The sequence below is a fragment of the Ornithodoros turicata genome, chromosome 4 (genome assembly GCF_037126465.1).
Source record: "Ornithodoros turicata isolate Travis chromosome 4, ASM3712646v1, whole genome shotgun sequence".
Lineage (NCBI taxonomy): Eukaryota > Metazoa > Arthropoda > Arachnida > Ixodida > Argasidae > Ornithodoros > Ornithodoros turicata.
The window spans coordinates 65,181,132-65,207,384 of NC_088204.1; the positions used below are offsets into that span (position 1 = coordinate 65,181,132).

Sequence of the window (26,253 nt, forward strand, 5' to 3'; positions counted from 1 at the left end):
CTCACAGAGGTGGGCAACGTCACGACTAAGGCTCTGGGGAATGTGCGTACTGGGCCGACTTCTAAGGAAACTGTGCCGACCTATGGTTGAAAGTCTTTGATGAAAGTGAACTTAACCACATAGCACGCTCCTAGCCAATCATCATCCCAAGTGACATCGTTATTTCTCCTGATTTGCTGAAAACGGGGGGGGGGGGGGCGTACGCCATTTTTGCGGCATTATGCAGTTCATAATTGCCACAAAAATGGCGTACGCGCCCTGTTTTGATGAAATCAAGGCAGAGAACGTTGTCATTCGGGATGATGGTTGGCTAGGAGCGTGCTACGCGGTGAAGTTACGTTGTATTAGGCAGGGTAATCGCGAAGGGGGTGCTTCTCCCCTCCCACCCCCACCCGAAATGTACTCGACCAGCTGTAAGCGTGGTACCATTTCTTCATAGTCGACTCACGGCACTGACGCGGCGTTTCAAAGGTTTCCATTGTCTTGTTCACCTACCATTGCACGGTTAAGACTCCAGTTCTCCTCTGCTGTGTGGAACTGTTTACCTATAGGTGCCATACGAGGCTGAGGTCGACAACATACAAAAGCGTCTTGTTCGCATTGTTTATGAGAGGTACTTTGAGCGTAGATATTACTACAATTATGCACATATCTTATCACAGCTTGATTCGAGTACGCTCTACCGACGCAGGTGCATGCGAGGTGCTCTGTTTTTGTGCCAAGTTGTACATGGCACTTTAGAGTGTCTGTCAGGAATTTCTCGTTCCTTTATCTTTTTATGTGCCTCTCATGGGTAACAGAGGTGTTTCGCTCCTTTATCCAGCAAATCAATTGACATACTCACCATCGTCAAGGTTACAGTGGATTCCTGGTCACCGCGGCATAGCCGCTAACGGGAGTGTGGATGCTGCTGCGCGCCGTGCACTTCCATACAGTCACGTACAAACAAAGGCCATTTATTTCACAATAGGGGACGCAAAGAAGAACTGTGAACTGAGACAACAAATGTGCAACACTTCTTGGCTGACAGGATCCGCTCGATCTTCGCTGTTGTACAGGGTCGACCCCGAGCTACGCGTCTAGGCGTCTCCGCCGTTTCCTCGACAAGCAGCATGTCTCCTGCACAGGCTCCGGCTGAATGTCCCGTACAGCGATTGGTTGCTCTACAAACTGGCCAAGTCACCGTCTACAAACTGCAGTGGGTGCGATGCTGTCGAGGACACAGAGCACATCCTCCTCAGGTGCTCCAAGTAATGCCGACAGTCGCATGACCCTAGAAGTAAGTCTGTCTCGCTTGGACGTTCAGCCATTTGACCTTGTAAAGCTCCTGCGTCCACAGCCATTCAATCATCAAGCAACTGCACTGAAAGCGCTACTACGTTTCCTTGAAGAGACGCACCTGGTTGACACTTTGTGACACTTTCTGGTCCCCCTTTGTGACAAGCGTCCCCACTAGTTCAGGATGTTTGATCTCCCCCCCCCCCCAACTACTGGGTTGTTGTTCTGAGCGAGTTTAAGACATGCCTCTTCGCCTTATTCTTAAAAATGACTTGTTCGATGTTTAAATAAATGTAACCTCCTAAGGCGCTTATGCTGTTATGTGCACTTACAACTGAAACAAAATAGAAATACAGAAATGGGAATTCGCCGAAGTGGACAACAGGGCGGATCACCACCGGATACGGATATCAGAGTCGACTACACACAGTCAGAAACATAACTCTGTCGCCGAAAATAAACGGCATAACAACCCTCAATACCGAGGTCCAAAAGAATAGCCAGTGGTTACTTGGTACCGTTTTATTTTTCCTTAAAGTCAAATGAAATCACATCAAGCTGTATGTATATCTGCTTTCGATATGTGGCCCACGATTTTTGTCAGCTTCCATTAGCGGAACGGGCTGAGGACTACGCTGCCCTTCATCGCACCATCTGGCACATATCGACCCATAACTATGAGTTTGGTATTAAAGGGGCACTTTAAATACAAAAACGAGTTCACTTCAAATTACGTTACACGCTACGTTACTTTCGTAGTTATTATCATATAATCCAAAGCTTTGATTCCGTTACGATGCTACAAGCAAAACTGTACCGGACTCTTTTGTGCTTCGGCGTTAAGCAGTGAACGACGCTTCAGCTCGTACACCGACGCGCGTGCCACGCCATGGAGCAGCGCCGATGAAAAATATAGTGCGCGTTGCGAATCGGACTGGCGCCGCTTTCCCAAGGACGTGAAGATAAATGTTGTCAGTGGAACGTTCGCAAGGATTGTTGTGGGCTACAATTCAGTGAATCGCGATTGAAAAATGCAGCAGTGCGCATCATGCCGCGCATATACGGAACACAACGATCGGACTCGTTCCAATCCACACATTCACGATAGGCATGTGCTCGCTTCTCCTGTTGTCTCATTGGATGCCGCCAATTTTTGCCTCTTGGGGATCCCATTCGTTGCCTGCTCTGTTTTCATCTCATTTTTGTTCTAAACGGTAGCGCTGTGCGGACAATTTTGTTTGAACTGTACTAATTGAAACACGAATTTTGATTTGAGAGCAAGTTTTTTTTTTTTTTTTGCATTTTAGTGTCCCTTTAATGAATGAATGGACTACCACTTTCTTTCACTGGGTTGATTAATCCAGGTATAGAGAGGGCTGGAAAGATACGTTTTACCACACACTCTTAAAACAAGATGGTGGTGGTATAGTGGTGAAAGGGCTCGCCGACTTAAAACGAGAACTTCACCGCATTGCACGATCCTGGCCAACCGTCGTCACGAATGACATAGTTCTCGTCCCTGATTTGTTGAAAACGAGGGGCGTACGCCCTTTTCTGACTATTATCGTAAGTACACTCTTAAAAATGAACTTCACCACACAGCACGCTCCTACCCAACCATCACCCCGAATGACAACGTTCTCGCTCTAGATTTGTTGAAAACGGGAGGAGGAGCCTATTTTGTGCCGTGCATAATGAGCACAAAATAGGCTCCTCCTCCCGTTTTCAACAAATCAGGGGCGAGAACGTTGTCATTCGGGATGATGGTTGGCTAGGAGCGTGCTATGTGGTGAAGTTCATTTCTAAGAGTGTACATAAGTGTCACAAAAAGGCGCACGCTCCCGTGCTTCCCGCAAGTCAGGAGTGGTAACGATATCGTTCCATGCAATGGTGCGCCTTCACCGTGTTAGGCGATGCGGGCTCCGACTGTGCTTTCTGGGCGTTTTCCCTGGATTTTCCTCAGACGCTTTAAGACGAATGTCGGCACAGTTCCCTGTGAAGTCGGCCCAGGACGCACGATGCCCCCCCCCCCTCTGCGATAGTCGTGAGTTCCATTACCACTACCACCACCTGATTTCAGAGTGTGTGTCGCGGAGCGATTGACCTGGCCAGCAGATCCGGACCTACTCCAATCAAATACATCGTTCCAAAGCACGTGACCCTGTGACGTGGAATTAACGCTGTCCTCCCTGCGCCAGAGTCACTAAATAGAGTACCCTGCACTGTTGCTGCTTGTACGTGCACATTTCTGGGCTTTTTAGGCAATAGGATGGCTCTCCACGAGGACGGTCTCTCGTTCTGCCATCTCACTTTTTGACGAAAGCCCGTAATTAAAGGAGCATGGAAGGCACTTGGGGCATGTACATTTTTTACTGCATCACATGAGCATGCTACCTTCAGGAAGCATCACGAAAAATATTTCCTTTGAGAAGTGCGAATTTTCTGAGAAAATTGCTTTGCAAGAGAGCACGCAGGTGGCGGCGACTTCGCCGAGCGGCTCGTGACGTCAGGTGGTAGAGCACTTTTCATTGGTCACCGATAATCACCTGCTAGCGAAAGCCACAAGTCGAGACGCGGGACGGGCGGCGTGAAATGCGACGGCAAAAAGAAAAAAGAATGCGCTCGACTCGGTATTGGCGAGGCACATGACGTTGCAGACTGGCAGCCGAGGAGAGCAGGTTTTCTGACCCGAGAGATTGAAAGCTCCCTTGCTCTCTAGGATTATGCGCTGCACTAGTACACTGTTAAAACCAGGGGCCGAAACCGTAACTAAACCGTAACTGAAAACAGTAAAAAACCCTTATTTTTGCCGCAACGAACCCGAACCCAACCCTAAGCATTTTTTCTCTCCCCTTGAACGAACCGGAACTGAACCGAAAAAATATGATGCGGTAACCGGTTCGCCAAACGGTAAAAACGCCTATACCTTCCTACTCGACTGCCGCACACCAGCTCCCTGCATCGCTCGGAATCTTGCCAAATTCATAGAACGGACAAATTGGTAAAACAAGAAGTGGCGAGTCCATGCACCTCCTACAGGCTCGCCTCCAGAATGTTCACAACATCCCTGTACATTTTTGTGACTCGAGGTGTAAAAAAAAATAAAGATGTGCTACACGACAGCTACACTTTGCATTGTTGCCTCGGCTGCTTCCTTTCATTCAGCGTCGCAGTGTGAAGACAACGTTAATTTAATAGTTCACAGTGACATCCACAAGCAACGTAAACCTCTAGCGACCAGGGGAAAGAGATTGGCGTGAGGTCCAGAGCATGGAGGAAGGAAACACATCAGCGGCCTCTCGCCCTCTTTTCAATGAGCTCACCATAGCGGCGTGCCGGCCTGCGCACGATCTTCTTCTTCTTCTACCTCAGGGCAATGGCCGCGCACAATCTACCACTTGACCGCTTTCTTCTCCTTTTTTCTTTAGAAATTGGTGATAAGCCTTTTGCAATGGAGTCCAATGATATGCCGTACGCCATTTACCAGCACTTTTCGGTACAGTAAAGGATGATCTTCTGTGAACTGCATGGTTCTTTGTACCTATGAAGTCTAGAGGCGAGGGAGTAAGAGGAAGGAAGGAGGAGCAAGTCATCGTCGGAACCTGATATTACCTCTCACATGTGGTATATGCATTAGCACAGCACACGTAAACCGGTTAGAACCGATTAATATCGGTTCGAACCATTATTTTGATTGCACTGAATCCGAACCCGAACCGAACCGATAACCTTGAACCGGAACTTGAACCGAACCCCAAAAAATAACGGTTCCTAGCCCTGGTTAAAACAGGAGGTGATGAGAGGGCTCGCCATTGTCGGCCTCACATAAGTGGGCAACGTCACAACTGACGCCCTGGGGGAATATGTGCGTCCTGGGCCGACTTCTAAGGGAACTGTGCCGACATATGTCTGAAAGTGTTAGACATATATGTTAAAACAGGGCCTCACTACATAGCACGGAGCTAGCCAACCATCATTCCAAATGATACAATTATGTTGAAAATGGGAAGAGGCGCCTATCTGGGACGTATTATATGGGACTATATCTGGGACTATTATTACATATTATAATATGTCCCAGATAAGCGCCTCCCCCTGAAGAAATCATGACACAAAATGATATCATTCAGAAATTAAATGTGAACTTCACCGCGTAGGATATGCAACGCGGTGAAGGTAATTTCTAACAGTGTAGTTTCATGGCCAATGTGTGTCCCAGGACGTGCAACCCTAATTTTTAGTTCGCTCGACATATTTGTTCTCGAGTCCTTCTGCGTGAGTGTGTTGCCGCGTACTCGCCAGGGGGGGGGGGGGGGGGGGCGAAAGAGAAAGAAGTGACGCCAGGAAGGAAACTAGTTTCCTTCCTCCATGCCCTGGCGTCACTTCTTTCTCTTTCGCCCCCCCCCCCCCCCCCTGGCGAGTACGCGGCAACACACTCACGCAGAAGGACTCGAGAACAAATAGAACTGGTAAGAGAAAGATGTGACGCCAGGGCATGGAGGAAGGAAACTAGTTTCCTTCCTCCATGCGCCAGGGGAATGAACGTGTAGTATAATTCTATTGTTGGGAAAAACTCACGTGACCTCAAGCGTTGGGCCAATCGTTGGACGTCGGTTGAGTAGCTTTTTGCTTTGCTTTTTTTTTGTCTCCCTGGGTGACCTGTGACGCTGGCAAGGCTTTCCCTTTCCCACCGGTTCTCTCCCTCTCCCCAGCTTTGGCGGTTCGGGGCAGTTCTGGGTGGTTGTGGATCTCCGTTCGCGTCGAGTGAAATAAATAACAAAATGTGGAAGCGTTGGCTGTCTCTGTTACACAAAGTGCTTTATTTTCCGAGATAGGTATTTCCAAAGCACAAATATGAAGTCTGCTGTAGCTGTGCCCAACACGAGCATGATATGAACATTGTTTCTGAAGTTCGAATGAAATGCCGAAGCAACTTTGCATTCACTGATAGCTGATGTCTCACGTGGAAGATTTCGCAGTAGAACAACAGTATATTGGCTGCACAGGCACACACATTCAGAGGTCCGGCATCACAGAGAACGTGTCCATATTGCTGCTTGTGTAGGCGCCTGGTTGATCCGTCACAAAGGAAACTGTGAAGCTGCTACGCCGAAAGATGATGATCCAACCACTCTGAGTGTCATCGTGTCATATCCATTCTACTGTATCCATGCAGATGCTATTCTGAAGCAGATATGAGTTGAGTGCTTATACCTGAACAAGAAAGATAGGGATCAAAAGTGTGAAAACCAAAAATTCTACCTGCCACAGGTGCGGCGCTATGTTATGCTAAGCGGCAAAATAGAATAGGAACTGACTTACCTGTCATCGAGTGAGTAGCGGAAAAACACAGTATTCGTCCTCCTTGAATCGTTGTCGCACCAAGCAAGCGAAGCACACCTGCCTTCCACTTATCTACCACTCAATTGACTTGCAGAAGTATCCATGAGGCACCGACTTTTTCAGAGTCGGTATCGACAACATGTTAGGGAAGGACACTAAAAACCATCCAAAGCGGTACCGGCGTAGATGCTTTGCTTGCGTCCCTGCTGCACCCAACACATTTCGAAACTTTGCGGCGAGTTGCTGGAGTTGCTCCGGCACCGCCGACACGGTCGCCGGCTTGAGCGCGCCAAGGAAAGTTCATAATTTCAAACCAATCAATGAGCGCTCGCATACCGGGGGAGCGGCCTCAGGAGCCAATGGGCTCGTGACGGTTGAGAACTCGCGCTTCGACGTAAAAATTCTGACGTTTCACATCCCGGTGCCGGCTGTGATGTCTGGGGTTTTTCCTGGGTTTTCCTCAGACGCTTTCAGACATATGTCGGCACAGTTCCCTTAGAAGTCGGCCCAGGACGCACATTCCCCCAGGGCGTCAGTCGTGACGTTGCCCGCATACGTGAGGCCGACAACGGCAAGCCCTATCGCCATCACCACCACCACCTGACGTTTCATGACGTTTCATGACGTTTCATGACGCGAAAAGCTCGCAGCGCCTCACTTTAGTCCGCAAGTGAACTCGCGAGTTTCATACCCTTGGTGACGCCGAGGTGAAGAGGAAGAAGGGAAATGGAGATAGCACAGTCTGGAGCCAGCACTGAACGGTTTAAGTGGTGTCAATAAACTTGTGGTAACTTTGAGTACGTTTCACCTTCAAAAGATCCGAAACCCGTTTCAACAGCAAAGGTTTCCTAAGCGAATAGTACAGATCTTTGACATCCAATGACCAGTGCATTGACCAAATCTTGCTCGCATTTTGTGTTCAGTGCTCTCAAGCGACAGACCGCCAAATTACAAAGAGCAGGATATGAGTTTAAGCTAATACAGCACAATCTACTTGCTCAGTTTCGAGCTTGACCGAAACGCTTAATGGAAGAAAATGAGAAAAACAAGAAAATTGCAGTAGTTCCGTACCACGTTTCGCCTTCCATGCTCCTTGAAAGAGCTAATTAATTAAATTAAGAGGTAAGTTAATTAAAGAGGTTATCGCACATCTAAAGTATATAGTAAAGTACACGTCTATCGCACATCTAAAAAATGATATCGTTATCTGCCCTGATTTGTTGAAAACGGGAGGCGTACGCCTTTTTGTGACACTAATTGTCACACAAAAGGCGTACGCCTCCCGTTTTGACAGTTTTTGAAGGTGGTACGGTCAAGGTGGTCCCTCCCAGGAAACAAACAAACTGCCACCACCTGTTTTAAATGTGTACTACACTCTAAAAACTGAACCTCACCGCATAGCAGACACTGCGCCAACCATTGCCATGAATGATAGGGTTATCGCTTCTGATTCAAGGAGAAAGGGGACGTACGCCCTTTTGTAACAATTATCGTGTACCCAAATTGACACACAAAGGCGTACGCCCCCTCTCTCTTCGAATCAGAACCAATAACCCTATTATTTGTGGCAATGGTTGGTGCAGAGCGTGCTATGTGGTGAAGTTATGTTTTTAGAGTGTAGTACACATTTAAAACAGGTGGTGGCAGTTTGTTTGTTTCCGTGGGAGGGACCACCTTGACCGTACACTCTAAAAACGGAACTTCACCGCATGGCACGCGCTGCGCCAACCATTGCCAGGAATGATAGGGTTATCGCTTCTGATTTGAGGATAGAGGGAGTGTCAATTTGGATATATGATAATTAGCACAAAAAGGCGTACGCCTCCCTCTCTCTTCGAATCAGGAGCGATAACCCTATCATTCGTGACAATGGTTGGCGCAGAGCGTGCCATGCGGTGAAGTTCAGTTTTTAGAGTGTACACCCTTCGAAAACTGTCAAAACGGGAGGCGTACGCCTTTTTTGTATTATGAACCGCATAAGTGTCACAAAAAGGCGTACGCCTCCCGTCTTCAACAAATCAGGGCAGATAACAATATCATTCGAGACAATAGTTGGCTAGGAGCATGCTATGCGGTGAAATTCATTTCTAAGAGAGTACCATTCTGCGCGCGAAGCCCATCTCACTCGCTCCACCTCGGGCACGCTAGCTGACATCCCCTACCACGGTGGTTCTTCTGCCGAGCGTTTCGCTAAAGCAAGAAACCGTATTCTCTTACCGCAGAAGGCAGGTCTTGCTCAGTGACCCATCTAATACTTTGCCCTCCCCGACGAACTCATGCACCCTCTAAGCACCTCCACCGTTCGTCCTCTATCCACCAGCGGTCCGTCCTTCTCTCTTCCGTCTTCGTTCTTTTTCTATTTTTTTGGCTATAGTCGTGACGACGCCCACTTCTGTGTGGCCAACAACGGCGAGCCGATCCATCCATTACCCCCCCCACACACACACACTCATTTTTAAGAGTGCAGTTCCTACTGAAGTCGGCCCAGGACGCACGATCTCCCCTGCAGTCTAAAAACAGAACTTCACCGCATAGTAGAGCACTGCACGGGCTTACCCGAAAGCCACGAGCCCGGGCCGGGCTTTGCGGGGGTGGGTCAGGACATCCGGACCCACCCCCTCAATTTCAGTCGTTACATGGAGTATCAACTGACCTTGGTAGTATAATAGCATGCTTTCCAAGGCAGGATCCCGCCTCCCCCCCCCCCCCCCCCCCCCCCGAAAAATCCTGTATCTGCCTATGAGCATGACATTGGTTACCAACACCGAGCGGGATGCCCCGCTTAGCCGTGCCGCTGGTTTGGTCATTCGAGAGATGTCCTGCTCTCCGTATTACTCAACAGCAAAAACTACATCCATGCTAATCCATGCCTAAGGATATTGAACAATTAAACGTGGCAGTTGTCAAAAAAGCCTGCCACTGTCTGGCACTTTTAAAGTCTGCCATATTTCAACAGAACCATGCATGATATTACTCTCCTCAAGGTTAGGTTAGGTTATTGTTAGCAGACTTGTGCCATTACAAAAAAAAAAGGAACTAAACACTGTTACCTGTTACTTCAGAAAAAAGTAACTAAATACGTTACTCGTTACCAACATACAAAAGTAACGAGTTCTCGTTACTCACAGGTAAGAGTTACTTTTATGTTACCACCGCATAGTCAAATGAGCCGTCACTTGCCTTCTACTCTTTATTAATGAGGAATTGCACTTCAGAAGAAGCTGATACTCGAAATTTGTCGTCCGTCCTTAGTGTTCCATGTCTCTCGGCCCCTTACCATGAGTCTGTATCAATTTGCCTGGACATTTTCCCTTCTTTCCGAAGTGGGAGTGATCGTAGATTATGAAAACACAAGAAAAAATACCGGTTTTCGTGCCACCAATCACCAACATTCCCCCAAAACAGACGAGGGGCTGCGTCATACTTTAGGGTGCTCAGAAGCTTAGGAAAGACAAGAAAAGGCTAGAAGTCGAAACGTGTTTTTTGTAGCCATTGCACAATTGGTGCCCATTCTTGGGAAGGAGTGATGGTCGGAGATTATGGAAACAAGAGAAAAGACAAGGGCCTTCCTTTAAGATGAGTCAGCATGTCAACAGCACATCCAGCGAGGGACCGCAATAATACTTTGTATTCACACCCAGTCGTGGGTCACGCAGGTCAAATCTGCACGCGTTGCGCCGCACAGAGTGCCGAAATGTGCTCCCCTGCGCTGAAGAAAATGAACGAGTAACGTCAGTAATGAGTTACCAATTTTTGCAACTGGTTCCGTTACTATTACCGTTTTTTAAGAAGTAACTGAATCGTTACTTCATTACCGAAAAAGTAACCGCTACCAAGTAACGAGTTACTTGTAATGAGTCAGGCACAACTCTGATGCTTCGCCCCCCCCTTCTTGCTGCGAAGGACTTCTCACACCCCTGACAGGAGTCACTTCCACGGCGATGACGACTCTCTTGACTCTCACGTTGCTTGAGTCCAATAAGCGAACGCAACCACAGACAGCACTGCAGGACTTCAGATTCAAACATTCAAATGCACGTAAAAACTCATTTTTCGCTGTATCCAAGCGTGCACTCGCTACAGCAACATAACACGCCACAACAGGATCATAGCCGGCAGGGGGTGTCAAATCCCTCAAAATGGTTTTAATGGATTTGGTAGATGGAGTACGAGGATAAATCCTCTTTCCCCCCATGTGTCTGTAGAACCTTTCCCCAAAGTATCGCTGCTGGATCGTTGCACTAAGGAGCAGGGTACTGTGAAAGGGACAGCAGTATAAGCTTTAGTGCATCGTACGCTATCGCCTTCGCGTATGTAAGGGATAACGCACGATGCACTAGGACTCACAGGTGGCATGAACGAATCCATAGCAGTAATGTTGTTCCTTTACCAAGCTGTGACCAGTGGCACTGCAGAGTGGGTGAAAGTATCTGCTAGTTGGTGGTAGCCAAGGTCATGCTGAAGACGGTGGTGGTGTGTTCGAGTCCTACCGCTGGCCGTGCTGTCTGAGGTTTTCTGGATGACTTTCCAGATGAATGTCAGCACAGTAACCCCTGAAGTCAGCCCAAGATACACTGTAACCCCCCTGTTCCACACTGCTTCCTGCTGTCCTCTCAATCTGTCCACGTCTGTACACCACTCCTAGCCACGGTTGCTTTGCTGCGCTGACACTGACAACAACAACAACAAAAAAAAAAAACTGTGTGCGTACTGAGCCATGCTGTCTGGCCGAGTCGATAGCGAGTTGCACCAATATTTTGTCTTAAACCGCCCAGACAGCATAGACAGTGCTCAAGTAGGAACCCAGTTTGCCCAGTAGTCTCAGTGTGGAATGTGGTTATCCTAACCATTCAACCACAGGAACTTCTGCATAAGATGCATTAAACCATGTTCTTACTTTGCCAATGGCAAACCCACAGATTGCACATAAAGCTCTACTTTATCTAGCTACTCAGCTACGGGAGGTAAGCAATGCAAGCAATGTATTTTGTGTAGATTTTTACGCAACAAGTTACACGGATACATTGTTAGAATCGATATTAAAATGTTAGGGTTGGCTGCATTTCTGTACTTTTAGTGTGCAAGCAGCTGTTGTGTAGTGTGCAACATGCTGTCGATTTTGATGATAAGCGGCGCTCGAGTGGAAGGTTTCTTCTGGGGGCACTGCTGGAAACTATAAAATGCGCAGCAAGTTATGCAGGCCACACACAGTGTGTGTACACTGTATGCAGTGCAGCAAGGAATGCAGTGTGTTCTGGAATAAAGGCATTCTTCCTTGTCCTAGGCACCAATTAAGGACATAACAGGAGCAAAAAGTATACATGTAGAAGGACAGCATGCCATTCATTTAATCTATTTGTATATGTTCATGTCAAACCCTGCATGATTTTTTTTTTGCATAAGTTTTGTTTGCTGGCCAGAGGGAGCTGGTGTCTCGACACAGGTAAATGTAACAACATGGGTATAGTGCAGGCAAATAGGCAAATAGTGGTTGCCACCACAGAAAAATGTTTGCAAATGTTCCTTTGCAGACACGACATTGTGCCATATCATTTATAGCAATAATTAAGTATGTATAACACATCTAAGGTAAGAAACTTGGAGAAACAAATGTTCGCCTTTGTTTTTGTAATTTTTGTAAAAGGTACGAATGTTATACAAAAAATTCTGCTCAATGATTGGTAAAACGTGGTCATATGTTCCATACATAATGCTTTTTCTTCATGCCTTTACACCAGTACGTATCACTACTGCACTAAGGCTTTAGTCTGCTATGCTTCTGAGTGTTCACGCTGACAGCTTGTGAGCTAGCAGACACTGCAAATGTGCAATATCTAGGCACTCAAATTAGGACTGACAGGGGTGCATCACTAACTTTGAACTCATGTTCACTGTTCCGCTGATAAAATTAATAACGCCTGTTGACGACAGGGTCTTGTCAATTAAGTGACTATGATGCTTCAAGATTGACCACCGAAAAAAAATCTTTGAAAACACTGATATGATCAACGGGTTGAAACAGCACCAATGAAGCATGTTCATCAGCACACTGCATCAGCATCAGCAGGCTGCGACAGTGCCAGCCTAGTACCTGAGTTCACAAGGCCACCGTGGGACTTATCCACAGATTGTGCACACGAAGTCACTTCTTGCAATCACCCCCTTCACAGTCCTTCTTTATCGTCCTAGCAGGCAAAGCTGGTTTGTGATTGGGAGTCCATGGGCCCAAACTGTCTCTTGCGTAGAAATCCATCGGATACCTTTCTTGCCACGACACATCACCTACGACGACACTCGCTTCGTATGGTGTCAGCACTGGCTTGGAAAATGCGAGTCCCCAGTCGATAGATAATCTTGGACACGACGTTTGAACCCAGGCATCTATGTCGGCGAACAGATCCAGCTTGCTAGGAAACACTTCCGAAAGGAGCACACAGACAACGTTCTTGTTCAGCTTCTCCGTGACTTGTTGTCGCAGACGACGCATAATGAGTGGATTACCCTGGCGGCCTAGGGTTCCGAGGATAACACCGAAGGTTCCAGCTGTAGACGCCTTTTGGATGGCCTTGCATCGCACGGCAGCCATTTTGTCATGGTCGTAGAATTCTTGGGTGATGGTCTTGTCGTAAGGGTTGTACCTGAGCAAAATATTTTCGAGTGCATTTAAAAGCAGAGTTCAAACCCAAACCAGACTCATAACATGTATGAAATGTGTCACCTCGCTTTTCTGCAGAGTTGTACGTAACGCGTTACTAGTAATTGCGTTACTAGTAATCAATTACCTTTTTCAGTAATTTTCTAATGTAATCAATTAATTTTGTGAGCAAGTAATTTTCCAAGTAACCTGATTACAATTTTCGGTAATCAATTACTGAGTAATCGATTACTTTTTTAACCTTCTGTCAACAATGGCAAGCCTTTTCAGCAAACCAATCTGTTCTTCTGTTCCACCACGAGTTCGACTGAAGCAATGACGTAGAGGTCACTCTGACAGCGGTCTCTATAGTCCACACGTGTTCCATGCACACCACAGTAATATGATAATCCCTTACAACCACGACCTGCTGGAACAACAGTAAAATAGGTGACTGTATTTATAAATTGTGCGGGCTGAACATAATAATAGTAACAAAACGAAGCGGATGTTTCGATGTTGTTTTAAATGTGTATATAAATCTGTAATGAACGTGTGTATGTGTTTTGTATGTTCCTTTCAAATGTACTTGTGAATTTCACTTATCATGTATGTTGGTGTCTCGAGCTGCATGGTTGCATTCACTGCAGGCTTGTTGGCTTTGCTATTGCCCATAATTTGAAAGTAATGGGAAAAGTAACGCGTTACATTTTTAATCGGTAACATATTACATTTTGGTTAAGTAATTTGTAACGGTAAAGAATTACTTTTTGCGCAGTAGTAACAGTAATTGTAATCAATTACTTTTTTCGAGTAACGCGTACAACTCTGCTTTTCTGGTACTACATTACAGATTAATACCATGCTCTTCCACTCTGATGTCGTTTTGCATTTTGTTCACACTAATAAGGTAAAGGAAATTAGCTTGCCGATTTCTTTTATAGTCCCCTCAAACCAGTCATCAAACATCCTTATCTTGTTGAACGAGTTGGTAACTTTTGCTTGTTGATAGCAATTCATGCTAAAAACGTGAAAACTTCATCAGCTTATCTTCGTCATGCACCCTGGTGATGTACCTCAAGTTGCGGTATGTCATGCGAGTGTAAAAGCACCATGAAGAGATCCTCAAATCCTCTATAAGATTATGTAATGCATTACTGGCAGCTAATACGTTCACCATGCGAAGAACGAACTTAATGGTGGCTACAATAACAAATATATTAACTAAAAACCACATCGAAAAAGGTGACTGCTGCGACCCGACCACTGTCGGGGCGACGGAGAAACATCAGAGGCAGGTGACCTTCCCCCACTGGTGAACCAGCAAATGATGCAAGTAACGTCAGGCGGCCAGTTGCCACTTCTTTTCACGTAAGCTGCGCTCGCTCTGAATGCAATAGGCCATTTGAAAAAGTTCCAGTTAGCAGTACGTGCCCTCGCAAGGCATGTTGGGAAATGTAGTGTAAAATGACAGTGAGGGCGCATACACCAGAAATACAACGACGACGATTGGAGATAAGATAAGAAAAGCAAGGCATACACATGTTATCCCCGACAACTCCCATCCTGCACCGCAACTGCCGCAATGGCTGTGTGTGTTCTTCAAAAAACCTGTACCACAAAAATCGGATATATATTTCAGGAAAAAAGCAGTGATGAGCACTAGTTCAACTACTAGTTAAATTACCTTTTATATAGTTGACCAGTAACTGCAAATAATTGACAAAAAGTAATTCAAAGTAAGCAGTTAAACTACTTGTCTTCTAGTTAACTACTGTAGTCTAACTACGAACCCTTGGCCGTGGCTTTATTCAATACGCCGTGAGCAAAGACGCTTTTGCTGGGAAAGAATGTTCAATAAAGTAGACTTCCACCGAAGTCTCTACTTTATTGTGAGTGAGATTACTGTTGTCCTGTTTGGTAATGACCGTTATGCCTACTTTCGAAAGATTCGTGATATTTTTATACACAATAGAATTTAAACTTTTATTGTAACTGTGCAAAGGGTTTCACGTCTGGTCAGTGATGGAGTGCTCGGGCCAGTTACAATACGGTAATGTTTTCTCAAGCGCATAAACACAGCACGCATATCGTATAATGGGGTGCCTTACTCTATATGAAGGTATTCATAATAGCAGCTCCGAAAACATAGTATCATAGTGTTCTTTCATTCATTTATTGTTATTGTTGTTTTGAAATATCTTGCATCACATTCGTGAGCTTGGTTTTGACAACTTCCTGTGTCATGCACCTTTTGTAGAGTACTTTCTTCTACTAAAACTCGTTAGTGGCTAGATTCTACGGATTGCTCTCACATGTCTCAATAGGTACTTTATAGAAACCATACAATAAAGAATGTTATCAAATCAAAGTTCGACCACGTGATGCGAGAACATTGCACGAGTTTTGAAAGGTGCATCTGAAAGGTACGTGCATAACTCAAGTATGTACTACAGATGTACGTAGATTAGGGCAGGTAACAAAGTCTGTCATGCTTCTTAATGTTAAAGGGGCAATAAACAGGTATACAAGGCGCACTTTTTTTAATGTATCGTGATACGTTGCCGACGGTGAACGTTTTCAAAAAATTGTTGTCGTAAAAAAGTAAATAATGATGCCAAACCGACTGAATATTCACTGCACTCTTTCGCCCTTATGCTCCGCCCTGCGATCTCCTGGCGACAATAGCGACACGTCATTTTGACGTCGCGCATCATCAGCCATTTAGAATGTGGGACGCCTATACATCAATTTTGTTGTAATATCGAGAGGTGAGGTCAACTCTAAACACATTCCCACTTGTCAAATATAAGATAGCCAGTTCAAACCGTACTAAAACCCCTCAATATTATATTTCACGTGCGCACTATGTTTCCGGTGCTGTATTGCTCCGCGAGGTCACCGCGATGTCCCCACAACCGGTTCCCTCGCGAGCTGCAGCTTGTCTCAGTGGGGTCCGTCATTGGCTAGGAGAGCGAAAACTCCCCCACTTCCAGCGCCTAGAATTCGGTGTTGCTATACGCTGGAATATAATGACGTGACTCGGTTCCAAGGATAAGGAGAGACCCGCGCGGATTATGCTCTTTGAATGGCATTGTTTCGTGTTAAAGACACTCGCTAGAAGCAAAATAATTTCATATTTGGATATCGTGAGCTATGTTCTTTCATTGGGCATAATAATTGGAGAATGTTCCTCGACCTGTTTTGTGCCCCTTTAATGCCTTCTTCCAAAATTGAGGCAGAGGGTGGAGGCAAGCATAATCTGGGGATGACACAGTTGAACGACATGGTCAGCAGGACATTCAGCCTGACATAAACTCAGTGCAACTCTATTAGGTTCTATGTTGTGTGGAAATATAATTGCAAAAGTAGATGAAACTACTTTGCTGTAGTTACAGGTGTAGTTTAACTACTTGCCCTAGAAAGTAGTGGGTTAGTAGTTTCGATTACTTTTTAAACAAGCAGTTAGTAGTTGTAGTGTAACTACTTTGAGAGTAGTTAGTGCCCATAACTCGAAAAAATGTCCTCATTGAGAGCTATTCTCCACTGAGAAAGATTTTCATTCTAGGAATCTCTTCGTGGTGCCTGTAAGTAATGTAAGCTGTCATATCAGTATGTAATGCTTATGTTACCATAAAACCAAAACAGGACGTCAGCATGCTGTTCTTTACTTACTTATCCCAAAGCCTATAAAGCTCTCGAGCATGAAGCTCCGCACATAACTTACAGTTGACTACAAATCTAATTTAATAGTGAATCGATGGCTACAGACCATTACTTAAAAGTTCAGTTGAAAGCTGTGTGTAACATGTGAACGTAGCATACACATTTATATGGTTTCGTTTCAAACCAAATCATACACTGGCTGTCCATACCTGTAGGCTTTAACCTCTGGATTGGCAATCATAATTGATTCCAGGTGGAATCGTCCATCCCCAACGTAGATGACAGCGTCCACCCCAGTCAACTTGGGAGATGTGCACCCCAAGATTTCTCCAGGCGATAGGGGCCGTATCTGAGGTGCACTGACAGTGTAGCCTTCTGCTTTCAATTCCGATACCAAAGCCTGAATTGTGGACACAAACTGAATTGTGCTGACAAATGCCAAAGATGTGACAGGTGTCCAGTTGTGCTTCACAGTTTCAATAAGATGTAGAATGTCCATCCTAATGTCGACAAATATGTAAAGCATTTTGAGGCCATCCATCTGGTCCACCGGTATGAGACAGCTATGACCATAGTGCACCATGAGGTCACAGCCGAGCGCTCTTGCGCTGAAGTCATCGATGCAGCATGCACCATATGTGACGTCACCTGCATTAAACAAGTGATGTAATGAGTGACTAAGCATTTCATTCCACTGTGAGTAAGATCATTCACAGTTGTTTCACTGCGTCAATTTAAAGCAGATATGGTTGAGAGTTTTGTAACTTTTCTGTTTCGTGAGATTGCATAGCTCCTCAGCTGAGTCAAAATGTAGGTATTATTATAGGTAATGTAGGTATCATTATCAAGGTAACTGTATATCGTCTAACAGCATGACTGTATGAGATGCAATATGATACATTATCAAACAGGAAGATCAAGGCTCTTGTTGTCATGACGCTATACTCTACCTAGAATGACAACATCGCAGCCTGTAAAGTTTTCCAAGATATCGGCTATAGCAAAGGCGAAAATGAGCAATCCTTCAGGAAACTGCAGAGCGACGCGCTTCGCATTGAGCTGCCTGATGCGCCATATGGTCTTTGGCACTTCGAAGTTATAGTTTGCGGGAAGACATCGCAATGCCTCAATAATTTCCGGGTTTTCTGTGATTTCCGTTGGCACATGAGGTGCTAGTCGGATATTTTGACGCCCGGATGCACCGGTAAATACTTTTCGCTGCTTATTTGCGACGACGGTTACGGCTTGCTCTTGCGCCACGGAGGCGGCCATTTTGAGTGTTTGTTGCTAGATTCTAGCCACGAGATATGCTAGATTTTGCTAAATTGTCGGCAAATTAGAAATCGGCTTTGGTAAAATGACAACGGCCATATGTTATCTCTCTAAAAAGCTAAAAAGTCAACATTGAAAAGAAATGCAGTGCAAGATGGATACTACGTACTTACTACGTACTCTTCACAGCTTTCAGGATTCTGTAAAGTGTGAAGGTCTAAAGCCTAAAGCCGCTCCAATCCAATCCGCAACGGTTCGAACTTCGAAGTGGCCCGTGGCCCCTTCGAAAATGGAGCTTCCGGACGTGTTCTACAACAAGCAAGATTATATTGAGACTGTACGTTGCCTTGGCTATCGGCCGCGTTATTTTACAGTTAGATCAGTGGCATACCTATCGTTATAGTACTCAAGTTGTAAGAGTAAGTAAATTCTGCATCAGTACTTGTCAGCTCGGGGGTGGGGTACGAGTAAGGCGACCGCCTTAGGCCCCGCGCACGCATAGCGGGGCAAGCCTAGGTGCCCGTGTGCCTTTGCCTTAGGCCCCGCACACCCCTAGCACCGGCCCTGCTTGGATGCAGTGGTTTATCCAGAATTTCGTCCTTGGGGGGGGGGGGAGGGGGGGGTTGAGCCCGCAAGGGGGTGTCTTTACATGCTTTGGACGCAATATTGTGCAATCTCAGAAAATTTTAGGGGCCTCCTGCAGATTTTTTGGGGTATAGGGGGTCTGCATAAATGACTGCTTTGATGGAATCATCCGCCACCTGTAACGTTGAAGGAATTACGTCTAGTTGCTTCGAACTTTTTTTTTTTTTACTCCGTGTCGGAACTCTTTGCAGTACGCGTTAGACGACAAGTTGTAGATAGCCCAGCAGTACAGTCAAAATAGGACAATTGGACCGGAAGATGCTTAGATTTTGACGTCTTGCAAGCTTTCATGCTTCTTACAGGCTTCTGGAAACAAGGTTAGCAGAGGTTCTGTCCTCTGCGGCAGTCAGAACATCGTGCTTAATGGAAAGGTAGTCCCTGTTGTAGCACAGATATTAGGGAATCTATCAACTCGGTGCCGTGAGTATTTCTGTTTGAATCTTTAGACAATCGTAAGGTCCGGAGCGATCATTAGAGGAGACTTGGCGAACATCAGGATAGGACGACATTGTGTTATTGGAAAAGGATCAGTGATAAGGCCACCATTCAAGAAGTTCAGCAGAGGGTAAGGAATGCCTAGGTAATTGTAATTTAAAAAATAAACGTCCTAATGGTGATAATTCCAGTGTCGCATTCTTCCCCTTGCAAATCGGCGACCACGTATTTATCGACGAAGATACGGTTGTAAATGCTGCCAGCGTTGGCTCGTACTCATACATAGGAAAGAACTGCGTCATTGTGAGTGTCGTTTTGTGGGATCACAATTTGCGAACACCACTGTGGCTAGAATAAAGCATGTGTCCGAGAGGGCCGTCTGATCTTGTCTATCCAGGGCCGACGGTCCATTCTGAAGGACTGCTGTATGATAGCGGACAATACAGTACTAGCACCAGAAACAGTGGTGCCAGCATACGCCGTCTATTCAGGGTCTCCTGGTAGGTGCATTAGAAATTTGAGCCAATGGACAGCTTGCCTGTAGTTGAAACTTGCTAACGCAATGCTCCTTTAGAAGAATAACGCAGATTTGCTGTGCAGGACTCCTGACCGAAGAGATGCCGGAGTGCACGCGGGACATCATGGTGGAGTTCACCGACAATTATTACCGCCATTTTCGGCAGTACGATTCGGGCTCGGGATAGAGGCCTTTATTAAAAGCGCGCCAAGATGTTTGTGTCCATTTGTCACCCTTTCCGCACCGTCATCATTGACTGTATAGTAGCCAGCACAATGGCAAAAATGCAAAGTGTTTCTCCTATGTGTCACAAAAATGTGTTAGCGAGTCTGTACCAACGGTATTTATCTTCTGCAAGAGATTGCGACAATTTTATAATGATATTACCCCCACGCTATTGGTCCCATGGTTGTTGTGGCACGTTCACTGAAACACTGTTACGTAGCGACATGTTTTAGCACGGGATGCATTCCCTATCTCCTGTCCGAACTACACGTAGATGTTCTTTTCATTCTTCTGTGGCCAAACAACTAATGCTTGATCATTTGACCCGCATCGCTCAGGGAACTTGCAATGTATGGCATTCATATAAGGGGATGTTATTCACGTAATTCTCAAGAACACTGAGCACTTGTGTTTCCAAGCATATATTTTATTATACGCAAAATATTGTTAATTTGCTAGTAGAATGGCGGTAAAATACGGTTAAACTTCTTGGGGCATCCTCTGGTGTAGGGTTGTCAATCGGAATACCCCGGGATCCCAGCCAATTTTTGGCGTCCTGGAGTTCCGGGATTTCTTCCGCAATACCTCGTGATTTTGTAAGAGCAAATGTGACAGGAAAATGGAACACCTGTACCCTTATTTTTTACAGTGTGTTCATTTCTTGATGTTTCCTCCGCTTGTCTTCTGTACCCGCGATCAGCTCCTCTTTTTGTTCGAGAGTCGTCAATCGTTTGTTCGAAAGGAATGCCGTGGCGATGACGACCAACTCAAAGTAGGCGTTGTAATGACTGACAACGGAATCGTCGTAGTTCTCATTAAGAAAGCCATTGTTTGCAGTATACAAGGTGGAACGCTAACCACTCTTCGGATCGAGCCGATGCGAGCGCAGGGAACTTGTAGCTCCCCAATAATTATCCAAGAAGTTTGAAGGGCATGTGGTTGAATCTGAAGAAAACTCTTCCTACCAGTCTGTTTAACATAACGATTTTCTTGATTCCGGTCTGCACGTCGACAGCAGTGTCCGTCACTTCGTTGGTTATTCATGATACACTCCTTTGAGGGGCTCTGCTGGTGGCGCCTGTTGTCTCCTGCTGCTTCTCTAAATGCCTCATCTTGTCGAACGGTGACTTGTGAAGTTGAAGTGAAGTTTCTTTCAGTGAAGTTGAACAGTGACTTCCTGAGTGAGAAGCTTCGCTTCTTCTACAGCGAGTATTTCCCCCTCTTGGATGTACGAATAGCGGACGTGGTGTCTTCAAGGCCCCTCGGTGTGCCTGCGACCTCAACAGGCATGTGGTTAGTGCAGTGGAAAAGGGCGATGATGAACTGACACCAGCATGCTGCACAAGAGTGGCGGGTATAGGATGGACTTCACATCCTTCGCGATCACTTTCATAAAGACGTCGACGTCGTCGTCCTGGTCAAGCGAACTGTCGCGCGCTTTTACTGTCTGTCGTGGGACTGTCGACGGCACCGGGCCTCGCGGAGGCCTTCATTCTGCGGTTCTTGCGGCCGCGGCGACGTCTTCCACACATTTTTAACGTTGCAATGATCTCCGTTCACGGTATCTTCGTTTCTTCTTCTTCTTCCAAGGAGGTGATGGCCGTGAGCCACTAAGGGAGATTGGCCAGGACAAAAGGAACAAACAATGTTTGTCTATTCGTTTCTTCTTCTTCTTCTCCCCAAGAAGATGGCCGCGATCCGCAAGGGAGATTGGCCAGGGCTAATTCAGTATGATATGAGTGTGACAGTGACACTAAGGGCTAAGGGCGTTTCTTTTTATTACCGATTTCGTCGTTGTCTTTTCTCTTTGCGCCGTTATCTAAACTTCCTTTTCTGTTTACTGAACTATCGGCATGTATAATTGCGTTATCCGAAAATCGCGCAAGTCATAGGTAGTTTAAACTTCCAGATTTGTGCTCGTCGTCGTGGAATTCACAAGTGGCGTGGCGCCAATAAAGGAAGAAATCCAACCAGTAAAGAAGAGCAGCTACGCACGCACCGATGTACTGAGCAACTGAGCAACCAGCCATCCTATGTTTAGACGAAGAAGAAGTACTGAAACAGTTGTGATATTCTGAAAGCCCATATAAAGCCCGTCTCAGAATGCACGTGGATTCTCCAAGTTCGGTACTTTATCACGCGAAAAAAAAAGAAGAAGATAATGCAATCCTAAAAACACATGGACACAGCAATGTTTCATGATGACGTACCTGGTCCAAATTCTATTTCGTGCCACTTTTCTCGTGCCAGCCGTGGCTCGGAGCCTGACGATGGCGGAAAGAGGCAAGTGCAACAAACGATGCGTGTGTCACGGGTACAGGCTCCCCGCACTAAAGTTTCGGAGTACTGGTAGCGCCCTCTCCCGTGAAGGCCGTTTCCAACTGGGTAGGTGGCTTGAGGTGCAGTTAAAGACGAAGAATTGTCATTCGAGCGAGTACTAGAAATTAAACGATTCGTAAATCTTGCACGGTTCTATGTCGCTACCAACTGCGTCAACAATTGGGTTAAGGATTGTCCTGAAATCCCAGGATCTGGGGTTACGAAAAAACGGGCACGGTCCTGGGATATACCAACAAGCCCCGATCCGCCTTCTTTCACTCACTTTCTTGCTCAGCTGTCCGTTAGTTCACCCGTCATCAGCTCATTCGCGACACCAAGCATGAATGGGTTTTGCAAAGTGAGCATACCGAAGATACCCGTGGAGAATGCCACGTTCTTCCGTTCATACTAGCTGTGGGCTTTACAAATAATATCCTTGTAATCTTCAGCATTGCGTTTTGCCTAATAGATCAACATTTAAAATTACACGAAGGACTTTAAAATATATATATCTTCTTTCGTCCTATAGAGTGTATTCACCTACGTCACATTCTGACGTGGCAGTGACGTGACATGCTCGTAAGCTCTTCCCCCCGGTGGTCACTTTTCGTGCAACCGGCACTGAAAGATGACAAACTGCGCGATTTTTCAATGCGACAACCATAGTTTTCGTAAAAGAAAACGTGAGAACGACAGTGACGAAGTGTCTTCGGGGTAAAAGAAGGGAATGGAGGCGACAAGACTTCAAAACACCATTCTAGGCTTCGTTTTCGAGCAAACGCTATGTAATCTCGGCAGCTGCGCCGAAAAAGTGACCACAACTATGGTGGTCAAACGCGTTCGTTTGACGTCATGTGAATACACACTATGTATAAGCCCAGCTTACAGACTTGGGGCGCAAAATAACAGTGCCGTCGGTGAACATTACGCGTTTCTGCGAATTTTCCAAACCACGAAACTTCATAGTTTCGGATTCTCCGAGAATAAATGACGTCACCTTGAGCACGGGAGTCTGTCTCCTAGCAACAGGGCGCTCCACGTTGGAAGACTGCAAGCAGATGCATGGTGAAGAGGCCGTGTAGTGGGTGGATGGATTGATGGATTGAGAGCCGTTTATTTGGGAGAGTTTGGCCATCCTTGGATCTTTTGCCCGGAGATGAGGACTCGCCGTGACGTCAGATCCGTCATCGCTCCGTCCACACGAGAGGCGGCACTTGGAGATTTCAAGGCTGTATACCTCGGCTCCAAAATGGCGGAATGAAAGGCACGGGGAGGTTTCAAAGCGGTAGCTCCGCATTACGGCTAAAATACCAGTTCGGTCGAAGGCGTCTCATTACGGTCAAAGGTACGGACATCCAAATCTAATTCTAAATGTTGTCCGTATTTATTGCAAACTAATAGGACTTCGATCCTTATAGACCTCTCCCTGTTTGTAACCAAATGACGTCATAGTGTTCGACAGCGCCACCAATTTGGTAAGCTGTACAACGCCCGAAGCTAGAGGCGAACAAGGTCGCGCGCGAAAGCCACGATCTTGAGGGGATTACGATGATCCCTGACAGGGACGCGACCTTTGGTCCTTCTTTTCTTTCAATGGGAGGCAGCGAACAAGTGCACATTCGTGGAACCCAGCCCTCCACTTCCGATTTATTTCGGTTTCAGCCTGTCCACCAACGTCATGATGACGTTACTCGGGTAGACGTCTATTTTCCCACATCGCCACCAGCAATGGGGTAGGAAGAGTATCGCCCCTGACGATGAAACTCCCTATTCCTTATCCCAAATATAAAGTTTTTTGTTTGCAACCTAGGCAGCCATATAAGGGCACATTGCATACTCTACTGGACTGCAACATTCAGCATATCATATTTATCGTCCGAGAGCACAGCCTGGCTTATACAGTAGATAGGGATGTGCATATATAGTGAGATAAACAGTATATTAAAACACCACCGCACAGTGTAGCATATTGTGTAATGTGTTCAGTCACGAGGTATGGCTGATGCTGTTATTAAGCACGCTGATATATGGAGTTTAGAGTTAGCCGAATATAGACTTAGTTGTGACTTTTTGGAGTCATCCAGCAGTCACTGGCCAAGAAATAACACCTTTCTAATCCAACCTTTATTTATTTCCAGTCAGCTCGCAATGGTACAGGTCTTGTTTCTGGAATGAGTATACCTGCAAGAAGGAAAAAGCAACTGTAGGCCATACAATCGTAAAAAAAAAATCAGGCATTTGGCTCTACGTAGCTGGTTTTTACATGCACAAGGCTTCATCTGATGTGTGTTCGTTTTCTCATTCTAGGGTAACATAAATCGTCATCGAGACAAAAAATAAAAAAAATTGAAGGCCTTAACTTCCAGGAACACACATAGTATATGACCTTGGGTTGAATTTAGTTTCATTAGTTTATTCATTCATATGAAAATACGCGGAAATGAAATATGATACAAAAACATTGACAAGGAAAAATTAATATTCATGGAACGATATATGTATTTTTTTTTCGTTTCTATTTTGAAGGAAGCACTACACCAAGGCTAAAAATGTCGAACTTCACAACAGAAGTGGCATTTTTGTAGTGTTAACAGCTCACCCCTTCGGGCAGGTCTTTCTGGGCGGCAACGTCCTATTAGTCATACGTTTTCTCCGGAATCGTTCGTGAAGTCACGACACATGAGTGGAATGGAAAGAATAACTAAATAACAATGAGCTATATTTAAATGACCTTCTCCTGAAATATTTATTTTAATCAGGTTTTTTGTCTCGGGGGGAGGGGGCTATGACGGTGCGCGAAGGCACACAGGCACAGCATCTACGAGACGTTCCATCCTCAGTAACTCAAGGAGATGAGCTCAAGTATGCCTACTTGTGCTTCTGCTTTGGGACAAATTTTAACAACTGAAATATAGGTCACATTGGTAAGTGCCCCTGTGTGATGATACATTATCGGTACTTTAACTTCGAATGAATTTGATGTTCCTAAACGCGCAACAAACTACTATTTACTAACGGTACAAATCTACTAACATATCGAAGCACGCCTACCACATGCACATAGGCTGTTTACATTCAAGTCAGCTACTCATACGAGAATGCAAGCATGTGTGGATAGCACACTGCTAAACCAGCTAAAGCCCATGAAAGCATGACTCTCCACGCACGCTAAGTGACGACACGGTCCGTGGTGACGATGACGCTATTTTTGCCTCTTGGGTTCCCTATTGTAAATCTCTTTATTGTTTGGTATTGGCATTTACGCAAGGGTCCAGTTCCCCCTGAAGTCGGCCCAGGACACATACTAATCATCTGTCCCTCACTCCTTCCTGCGCTGTCTGTCCTCTCTCCATCTGTCCACGTGTGCGCGCCGCTCATATAGTCAAAGTTGCTTCGCGGCGCTAACACACACAAAAAGCGAAAGGGTCATTTTGTATTTTTAAATATATTTTGTACACCTGTTGTATCACTTCATGCATGCATGCACGTGTTGTTCTCTTCCGTTACGAGCGTATCAGGAGAATTTATGGCGTTAGCTTCCATAACGTGCTATATGTATATAGCAGTCTGTGTTTCCCAGGCATGTAATGTCTACCTCATCATATCTGATGCATACAAACTTCTTGCACATGCCGTACTTTGGTGCATTTGCACATCTTGCGAAAGTGTGCCGTTTATCACAGATAAACAACGAGCGTTGCAATTTTAGTATCTTTGGATCTGCATGAGCGAGAAGTATCGAATTTCCCAGGTGTGTGTGGGGGTCTATCTCACATGGGTATTGCTAAGGTTTCGTGTTTTCCGCGATTGCGCGAAATTTCACGCAATCCGGAATTCATCGCGGAATCCTCCGTTTGGCATTTCACGGAATCCTTTATTTTTTGGGGGCGTGCGGATACTCGAGTTACCGAATTCGAAT

General features: G+C 45.8%; 2 protein-coding genes across 2 annotated transcripts; one reads left to right on the top strand and one right to left on the bottom strand.

The window, feature by feature from the left end:
- Nucleotides 1–11,939: 11,939 nt before the first annotated feature.
- Nucleotides 11,940–18,220, bottom strand: LOC135391696 (2-(3-amino-3-carboxypropyl)histidine synthase subunit 1-like). Its single transcript, XM_064622050.1, has 3 exons — nucleotides 17,872–18,220; nucleotides 17,131–17,569; nucleotides 11,940–13,259 (listed from the first exon to the last, which is right to left on the bottom strand). Exons 1-3 carry the CDS (start codon nucleotides 18,191–18,193, stop codon nucleotides 12,764–12,766), a joined length of 1,257 nt encoding a protein of 418 aa, XP_064478120.1. The 5' UTR covers nucleotides 18,194–18,220; the 3' UTR covers nucleotides 11,940–12,763.
- A 203-nt stretch (nucleotides 18,221–18,423) lies between these two features.
- LOC135393325 (dynactin subunit 5-like) lies at nucleotides 18,424–20,003 on the top strand. Its single transcript, XM_064623795.1, has 6 exons — nucleotides 18,424–18,530; nucleotides 19,141–19,209; nucleotides 19,285–19,403; nucleotides 19,465–19,576; nucleotides 19,671–19,773; nucleotides 19,874–20,003. Exons 1-6 carry the CDS (start codon nucleotides 18,483–18,485, stop codon nucleotides 19,975–19,977), a joined length of 555 nt encoding a protein of 184 aa, XP_064479865.1. The 5' UTR covers nucleotides 18,424–18,482; the 3' UTR covers nucleotides 19,978–20,003.
- The last annotated feature ends 6,250 nt before the right edge of the window (nucleotides 20,004–26,253 follow it).